The following is a 10,306-nucleotide window of genomic DNA, read 5'->3' as shown; positions in this document are numbered from 1 at the left end:
ACTAGATTGTTGAGATCCATGAGAAGTACTTTCAGATTTGTTAACTAGATTGTTGAGATCCATGAGAAGTACTTTCAGTTTTGTTAACTAGATTGTTGAGGTCCATGAGAAGTACTTTCAGTTTTGTTAACTAGATTGTTGAGGTCCATGAGAAGTACTTTCAGATTTGTTAATAACTAATTGTTGAGGTCCATGAGAAGTACTTTCAGATTTGTTAACTAGATTGTTGAGGTTCATGACAAGTACTTTCAGATTTGTTAGCTAGATTGTTGAGGTCCCTGGGAAGTATTTGCTTCTGAGAACCGGTCAATATTTGTTAGTGTTTCTGAGATGAGTTTTAATGATTCCACTCCTGACATCAATAGACTGTAAAACAAACAAAAATGACCATGAAATTAATTAAGGTTGATCAACACAGTTTCATCAACATATGAAGAATCAAGAAATTTGTTATAATTAATTAATTTATTTTGATTGTAAGTAAATTACTGTTCAATACTCTATTGGGTGTTCTTAATTTGACAAATTGACAATAATTTTGGTTGAATTGCATGTGTGGAGTGTCACTTGTGGATTCAGTATTTGTGCAAACTTTTTTGTTTTCAATAAATATCACGAAATGATGTTTTGAAGCATGCTATTATCAAAGATTACCATGCAGTACTTTCTATTCATACAGCTGATTGTCCATCAGTTTCAGTCCTGCATCTGTATCCCCCATCAAAAATATAAAAGACTGAATTTGTGCGGCAATGCTTGTATGTGGTATTGTGTGTCACTGAAACTACTGGCACATACAAACATTTGTCCCAAGACATAATGCAGTCCACTGATATTTACAAAGTGATCTAGCCTTCCATCAGCAAAACAAGGCTCTAGTAACAGACAGAGATATTATAACAATAATAAAACAATGTAAAGAAATTAGACAGAGAGTTCTCCGAACCCGCCTATTCACATAGTTCATACCCACGATAGACCCCGGTCAGTCAAAATGACTACTAAACATGTGTTTGGTTCCCCGTCTCGAAAACCTAGTACGGTTCTCGTAACAACTCAACGCTCGAACCGGGCAGAGAAGCAATTCCTCCTGATCCTTCGGACCGACAATATTTGATAGCCGGGGGATGACGAACGGCTGGAGATTGTGTCCTGATTGTACGGGTTCTCTGCCTCTGATTATGGAAAGCAGTAAACAGTCTCCTAATAATAGGACAATCGGCTAGACTTGACCCCAAAGTGTTCTCTATGGCGGAGGACAAGGCTGACCTGTAGCCAACGATCACTGCGTAGGACAAACATACTTCGTCAAACAAGTGGACAAAGAAGTCTGCTACCTGGCCGATAGAGGGATGGCATGGATCAATCTCCCTTCCACTACACCAATCAGTGTATGCTCGCTATTTCGAGTTGTAGGCAGCGTTGGTTGGCAGCCCTCTTCGATAAACCTTTCGTCTGCGCGAGTCTACTGAGAGCCTCCTTGCGTGTACATGGTACACTGCTGGGCTTGTTGGTAGTGCGTCGTCCGGTTGGGACAGCAAGTCCGGTAAGTCCGGTAAGTCCGGAAGCACTACTGGTGTTTCGACTATCATTTCCAGGGGTTGAAAAATATGGAATTTTTTCACTGGTCCAGGACTAGTGATAAGAAAATTGTCACTAGTCCGTGTAATAATTTCACTGGTCCTGAAATGATGTTTTAACATTTTTTATTTTCTAACAGCATATTCTTTTTTTAATACATATACATGTACATGAGTAAGTTACTTTTCTGATACAATCTCAGGTAATGGAGCATGTTCATCAGTTTTAGGTTGAGGCAACTTATGTCCTGATATATGCCTTGAAGTTGATGAAGATAACAACCATTCAACAACTGCTGGGTAAGGATTATAATCAGCTAAATCTGGTCCTTCAGACATAATAAATAATTGGTTCTGAAAATTGTTATGATTTAGTATAGTTCTGAGTTCAGTTTTTATAACATTCACTTCAGAAAAACCTCTCTCACAAGCACTAGTACTAGGTGATACTGTCAACATATATTCCAATAATTTCTTAACTGGTGCAGTAATAACATCATTTGCACTCTGTATGAATATTGAGTATACATCTAAAAGTGTCTGTGACCTGTGTGTTTTGCAATAAAACTTCAAGTTTAACCAATCATTAATTATTGTCTCTCTTTCTGATTCACTGAAATATGACTTGACTACTGTATTGTTCATGAGTTCATGAATATCTTCATTGCAATTTGTAGACAATTCTTGTTTATCCATAGGCCACTGATGAAAGTTCAGGCACAACAACTGTTTAAATGGTGGTTCATTAAATTCAATAAATCTGTTGTTTATATATTTATTGGTTTTGTCAATCAGTTTTTCAAAAACTGGTGTTTTATATTAAGCTGGTAATGAAATACCTTTAATTTCAATATCTCCAAATTTACGAGTTTCTAGTTCATAGCAGTCAATAAAATGTTTCATATTCCTACCGGGAACAGAGCATTTAACTTCACAATAGTTTGCTCAATTTTATCAGGAAGTTCAATAACTAACATTGTGTCTTGCTGAAATACCCTCGACAAATTTGCAATAATTGGAAGAAAATCTAACAAAAAATAGAGCATCTTCAGGAAAGATGATGATCTAATCGCTTTTAAATAACCCATTGCGCAGTTTGCATCATCGGCTCGATTACCAGCAGTATAATTGTGTTCTAAGTGTTTTACAACTGTTACAATATTTACCGCTAATGATTTCACTGCAAGTTCTTTGCTTGCCAACCAGCAAACTTGTTTGACTGACAAGAAATGTGCTAAGTCCGTCTCAAATATATTGACAATTTTCTTAACGTCAACGTTTCGGAGAACAGTGGTAAAAATGAAATATCCCCTTTAACGTGGCCTCGAAGTCTGATATTTGTTTCACAGTTTTACAAGCGTCAAAAATCGCCAATTCCAACTTGTGCGCCACACAATGAATGCCAATAGATGACGGGACAACGTATTTTATTTTCGTGACGACACCTATCTTCTTTCCCATATTCACGGAGGCACCATCAAAGTTTGAGTTTTTTTTCTCCCTATCAGGGTTGAGGTCGTCAAATTTAAATCAACACTTGATGATTCATTCGTCAGGGCATCAAAAATCCCATGTGATGTGGCATTTTCTATCGATGTAATCGCTATCTCCCGGGTGACAGGTAACTTGGTACGTGGTCCAACATAGCGCACATAGGTAATTTCCTGTTCAATAATTGATTTGTCGGACTTCTGTCGCCAGAACACTGAAAAGATTCACTGTCATGATTTCTTTGGAAATGTCCTATCTTAATGTTGAATCAATGTATTCCATAAATTCCGTACAGCCATGACTCTTAACATAATTTTCTCTGAGCTTTAATCCATTTTTCTTTTGAATACCAAAAATAAAAAGGCTTTCCGGCTTTAGCGAACGCATATGCGGTGTTGAACAAATATCTCATTCGGTCTTGGTTTTCTTTACCCATTCGCGTGAAGGATTTGACGATACGAGTTTCAAATACATTTCCCTGTGATACTGGCGTTGCTGCTTGGCCATCTTTATCTCTCAAGAACTGTCGGCTACTTGACATGTGTTTGTTGGTGACATCGTGAGATCGTAGCGGATCAAGTTTCAAATTAGTCGTTCCTTTCACTAAGGCACTTGACTTATCAGATGACAGCGGATAGTTTCGGCAATATTCACAGAACATAGTATTCGTAACTCCATCATAGCGTACCCAAGGAAATTCAGTTGTCCAATGTGACTTGAAAGTCTGAACACGTTTCTCACGTACGTCGGGAGCTTGGCATTCCAGGGTGTGGCAAACAGGTCTATCTTTGTATCGTCCCACAGCTGAAAGGAGGCTGGAGGCTACCCACTGGGGTATCTGCCACTCCGTGTTCTAGAAAGGACACAAAAGGGCATCTGCCAGAAGGTGGCATGCGATTAGCTCCACATTGTATTCCAGGCACCAAAGGAGAATCTGCTCTCTCTGCGAGCCGTGCTTCTTGTGTTTCTTCCTGCTTGCGACTGAGAGGTCGCAGTGGAGACAGCTCGCTCCAACTGCATCTGGTCTACCCGGCCCGCCAGGGACACAATCTGCCCCGACAGTCATTCAACCATTGCCCTCATCTCAGAGGCAAAACTGGCGCCGTGCGAGGATGGATCCACAACGGGGTACCTCCACCGTCTGGCCTCTTGCTTGACGTCTCAGTACAAGTACCGGGAGCCAAGCACGAGGACTTCCCACTCATGCCAATGCACAATCTTATCCTCCCAGCTAGAATGTCGAATGCCGCGGCTGCAGCAATAACCCACGCTGACCTAGATTCTATCTCTCCGTCATGACTGATTGATTTTGACTGACTGGAGTCCATGGTGGGTAATTGAACGTAGTGAATATAGGTGACTGCATATTAACCTTATTGCTTGCTCAGCAGTACCAGCACCGATGATTAGTTTAGCAGCCGCATTATGAGCTGTCTGTACCATCAAAGTATTTGTATTGCCACATTGTTCCAGCTGTTTTTTTTCTGCAGTAATCACTGCCAGTTGACTCTAAAACAAGAAAAAAAAATCATTCAATCTGACATCATTCCAATTATCAGACAAATAGTCAATTCAATTTTTTGAGTTTGTTCACAGCTAAACTAAATTAAACATTGTGGCCTTACTTTCAATGTCTTCACTTCTTGTTTTAGTTTCACAACAATGTTTTCTGAGGTTACTGCCCTCGTCTGTAAAAATTAAATTATAAACATTTCCAATTACCATACCATATGCATATACCATATGCATATATCCCTTTTATACCATATGCATATATCCCATTTATACCATATGCATATATCCCTTTTATACCATATGCATATATCCCATTTATACCATATGCATATATCCCATTTATACCATATGCATATATACCCTTTATACCATATGCATATATCCCTTTTATACCATATGCATATATCCCATTTATACCATATGCATATATCCCATTTATACCAAACGCATATATCCCATTTATACCATATGCATATATCCCATTTTTACCATATGCATATATCCTCTTTATACCATATGCATATATCCCCTTTATACCATATGCATATATCCCATTTATACCATATGCATATATCCCCTTTATACCATATGCATATATCCCATTTATACCAAATGCATATATACCATTTATACAATATGCATATATCCCATTTATACCATATGCATATATCCCATTTATACCATATGCATATATCCTATTTATACCATATGCATATATCCCATTTATACCATATGCATATACCCCCTTTATACCATATGCATATATCCCATTTATACCATATGCATATATCCCATTTATACCATATGCATATATCCCCTTTATACCATATGCATATATCCTCTTTATACCATATGCATATATCCCATTTATACTATATGCATATACCCCCTTTATACCATATGCATATATCCCATTTATACCATATGCATATATCCCATTTATAACAAATGCATATATCCCATTATACCATATGCATATATCACATTTATACCATATGCATATATCCCATTTATACCAAATGCATATATCCCATTTATACAATATGCATATATCCCATTTATACCATATGCATATATCCCCTTTATACCATATGCATATATCCCATTTATACCATATGCATATACCCCCTTTATACCATATGCATATATCCCATTTATACCATATGCATATATCCCCTTTATACCATATGCATATATCCCATTTATACCATATGCATATACCCCTTTATACCATATGCATATATCCCATTTATACCATATGCATATATCCCATTTATACCATATGCATATATCCCATTTATACCATATGCATATATTCTCTTTATACCATATGCATATATCCCATTTATACTATATGCATATACCCCCTTTATACCATATGCATATATCCCATTTATACCATATGCATATATCCCATTTATACCAAATGCATATATCCCATTATACCATATGCATATATCACATTTATACCATATGCATATATCCCATTTATACCAAATGCATATATCCCATTTATACAATATGCATATATCCCATTTATACCATATGCATATATCCCATTTATACCATATGCATATATCCTCTTTATACCATATGCATATATCCTCTTTATACCATATGCATATATCCCATTTATACCATATGCATATATCCCATTTATACCATATGCATATATCCCATTTATACCATATGCATATATCCCCTTTATACTTGTGGGGAAAACTGCCACAAACAGTATAGGATCTTTAAATCTCACCAGATAGACTGTAGATACATCAAGCAGTAGACGGTATACCAGTGTGCAATGTTCTAATGGTGAACACGCATTTATTCAGTTGTACAGCAACGAGATAGAGCTAGTTGAAAAACTACATACGCTAGGACGATTTGGAACAATGTATCACTTGGAGTACAAAGGATGAAGTCTGTCTTAATTAACACTCTTTGTCAATTTAAAGACAAGGGTGGATTCACACCTTAGAATTTTAATCCTTGGCGTCAATTAATATGATTGGTTGTTTTAATTGAGCCAATCAGGGAGAATACACTTATGTAAACTGATAGAAATGGCTGAATACAGGCCAAAGTGTGTTTCTTAGCGTCACGAAAACAGCATAAACCTATAGGAAATTTGGCTACTACTACTCAATCTTGATAACATTGATAAACACTGATAATAAACACTGATAATCATATACAACAATGAAATAAATCCGATAAAAAGAAGTGAAGTTATGGTTAAATAACATGAAAAATATATGTATCCACATGGTAATAATGATAATACTATATGCATATATCCCATTTATACCATATGCATATATCCCATTTATACCATATGCATATATCCTATTTATACCATATGCATATATCCTATTTATACCATATGCATATATCCCATTTATACCATATGCATATATCCCATTTATACCATATGTATATATCCCATTTATACTAAATGCATATATCCCATTTATACTAAATGCATATATCCTTCTTATACAATATGCATATATCCTATTTATACCATATGCATATATCCTATTAATACCATATGCATATATTTCATTTATACCATATGCATATATCCCATTCATACCATATGCATATATCCCATTTATACCATATGCATATATCCCATTTATACCATAATACCCATTTTATACCATATGCATATATCCTATTAATACCATATGCATACATCCCATTTATACCATATGCATATATCCCCTTTATACCATATGCATATATTCTATTTATACCATATGCATATATTCTATTTATACCATATGCATATATCCCATTTATACCATATCATATGCATATATCCCATTTATACCATATGCATATATCCCTTTTATACCAAATGCATATATCCTATTTATACCATATGCATATATTCCATTTATACCATATGCATATATCCCTTTTATACCAAATGCATATATCCTATTTATACCATATGCATATATTCCATTTTTACCATATGCATATATCCTCTTTATACCATATGCATATATCCCATTTATACCATATGCATATATCCTATTTATACCATGTGCATAAATCCCATTTATACATATGCATATATCCCATTTATACATATGCATATATCCCATTTATACCATATACATATATCCTATTTATACCATATGTATATATCCCATTTATACATATGCATATATCCCATTTATACTATATGCATATATCCTATTTATACCATATGCATATATCCCATTTATACCAAATACATATATCCCATTTATACCATATGCATATATCCTCTTTATACCATATGCATATATCCTATTTATACCATAAGCATATATCCCATTTATACCATATGCATATATCCTATTTATACCATATGCATATATCCTCTTTATACCATATGCATATATCCTCTTTATACCATATGCATATATTCTATTTATACCATATGCATATATCCCATTTATACCATATGCATATATCCTATTTATACCATATGCATATATCCTCTTTATACCATATGCATATATCCTCTTTATACCATATGCATATATCCCATTTATACCATATGCATATATCCCATTTATACCATATGCATATATCCTATTTATAGGTATATATTCTCTGTTTCTGGGATGCAATCATAGCATGTTTATTCATTTGGGAGTTTTTTAATTCAATCTGTGTCATTAACACAATTGATGAGAAATGCTATTAATGTAATCATCTCTCCTTGCACTAACGTCTATTCGGTCGTCAATTTTCAATGACTGGGCAATTTTCCTTGATATGTACACCAACATATTTTAGTTGAAATCTTCTAGAAATATTTTCAATAGTGAGATATTGCCTTATTGTCTACCATGATCATTCTGCTTCCATGGACCAATCAGATCACTTTGTTTTATTACTTATATGGAGATATCGAAAATTATTCCACTGTCTTATTACATGGAACTGTGTATTACAGTAAAACCTGTCAAAATTGACCCCTGGATAAACGACCTACTGTCAGAATCCACCAATTTATGTATCCCCGAAATTTCTCTATAGGCACTTTATGTTAAAACTACTTGTGAAATTCGATCACTGTCTACTCCGAATACCAACCACATTTAACAGTCCCAAGTCCAACATCACACTGAATACACCGACCATCTGACCAGTTGCATCACATCTAGTAATCCGGCCTGCATTGTGTTCAATTTATCATGAAAGTCATAGAAACAATACTAAATCTCACACTACAAGTAATGTCCTGTGTAAAACAACGGTAACTGATTCAGTTTTTCACACCACACGCCCATGCATTGTGTGGTGTCAAGACAGTATAATGACCCTGGATATAAACAAATGATCGGCATCATCACCTTCAGTTGCGGTGAAGTGCACTGCATTATCACCTTTTCAACGAGCAAAAGACATTGAGTTTTCATCATTTTCATACTTTTCATAATGATTCTGATCGATAATTTTGTGCTTTCGAATGTTTCCGTAAAGGTGGCTTCAAGATTGAAATTGACAATGACGAAGAAGCAGACGGCAACAAAGACATCAGAAACCTCATTCAGCAAGTTGCAGACCCGCAAAAACAGTGTAGCATTGATGAATAACTCCACTTTGATGTATACCGACTGAAGCAACGTATGACGGTGAGTAGGTGCAACAGATTGTTCAGAATTTTATAGCAGACACAGAACAACATAGATCTACAGACAACAATGACATAAATTGCAACGACCCCAATGACGGAAATGACTTGATGCATGGCGATGTGCTAGACATGTTGACGAGACTACAGAATTTGGCAATAAAAAAAGATTGCAGTTACTTGACAGCTATCAAAGATCTCACAATTCTAACGGGAATACAAAATCGTCAATACTGGACGATTTTTTTTACATCATAATTTGATTCATTGACTTAACAGCGAGATTGACTGCATAAATTGTGATAATTACATGTAGCTCATGTGAACTTGCGCTGTGATGTCATTCAAAACAGACACCTTCAGATACGATACACGGTACTTACCCGGTCTGTTTGAAGAGTCATTTTAATGTTTATTTATTTTATGTACCGGTACATACCATACTATTCATGTCTTGTTTGGTAAATAATTTTATTGAAACAATACAATAAATGTAAATATAAACAAGCAGCCGGTCAGCTGAGATAGCTCCGCTGTTAGCAAAGCACATTTCAATTAAAGAACAGAAGATATCATTAGAAAATGAACAATATGTATAGTATCAAAGCAATGGGACTTGCTGTTTTTCGACAAGGAGTCAAAAATATCACTTTTCACCAACAATGACAAAAATAATCATCAAAATTAGATAATTGAAAATATCACCACGAAATTAACAAATCAGAAAGAGGTCCACATGTAGTATCTATGTATGTAATTATCAAAGCAATTGGAATTCGCGGTTTTTAACAAGAAGTCGAAAATATCACTTTTTACCAAAAATGACAAAAATATTCACCAAATTTAGAGAATTAAAGATATTATTACAAATTGAACAAATCTGAGAGAGATCCACATGTAGTATCTATATATGTAATTATCAAAGCAATTGGAATTTGCAGATTTTAACAAGAAGTCGAAAATATCACTTTTTACCAAAAATTACAAAAATATTCACCAAATTTAGAGAATTAAAGATATCATTACAAATTGAACAAATCTGAGAGAGATCCACATGTAGTATCTATATATGTAATAT

At 35.0% G+C, this 10,306-nt stretch overlaps 1 protein-coding gene across 2 annotated transcripts in view; it reads right to left on the bottom strand.

Moving 5' to 3' along the window:
• Window positions 1-242: 242 nt before the first annotated feature.
• LOC144358577 (uncharacterized) overlaps window positions 243-10,306 on the bottom strand; it is a 52,148-nt gene continuing 42,084 nt past the window's right edge. Inside the window, exons 5-7 of one of the 2 annotated variants that reach the window (XM_085500009.1) lie at window positions 4,697-4,759; window positions 4,444-4,580; window positions 243-366 (exon numbers count right to left, since the gene is read on the bottom strand). In XM_085500009.1, the coding sequence (XP_085356135.1) occupies window positions 258-366; window positions 4,444-4,580; window positions 4,697-4,759 (309 nt within the window). In that variant the 3' untranslated portion in view covers window positions 243-257. The remainder of the gene's footprint in view (window positions 367-4,443; window positions 4,581-4,696; window positions 4,760-10,306) is intronic. The other variant, XM_085500010.1, reaches the window with a different exon arrangement.

This window comes from Saccoglossus kowalevskii, chromosome 6, assembly GCF_978046115.1.
Source record: "Saccoglossus kowalevskii chromosome 6, keSacKowa6.1, whole genome shotgun sequence".
Taxonomy (NCBI): Eukaryota; Metazoa; Hemichordata; class Enteropneusta; family Harrimaniidae; genus Saccoglossus; species Saccoglossus kowalevskii.
The sequence above is the reverse complement of the archived record's forward strand: the minus strand, read 5'-3'. Positions and strand labels throughout refer to the sequence as shown.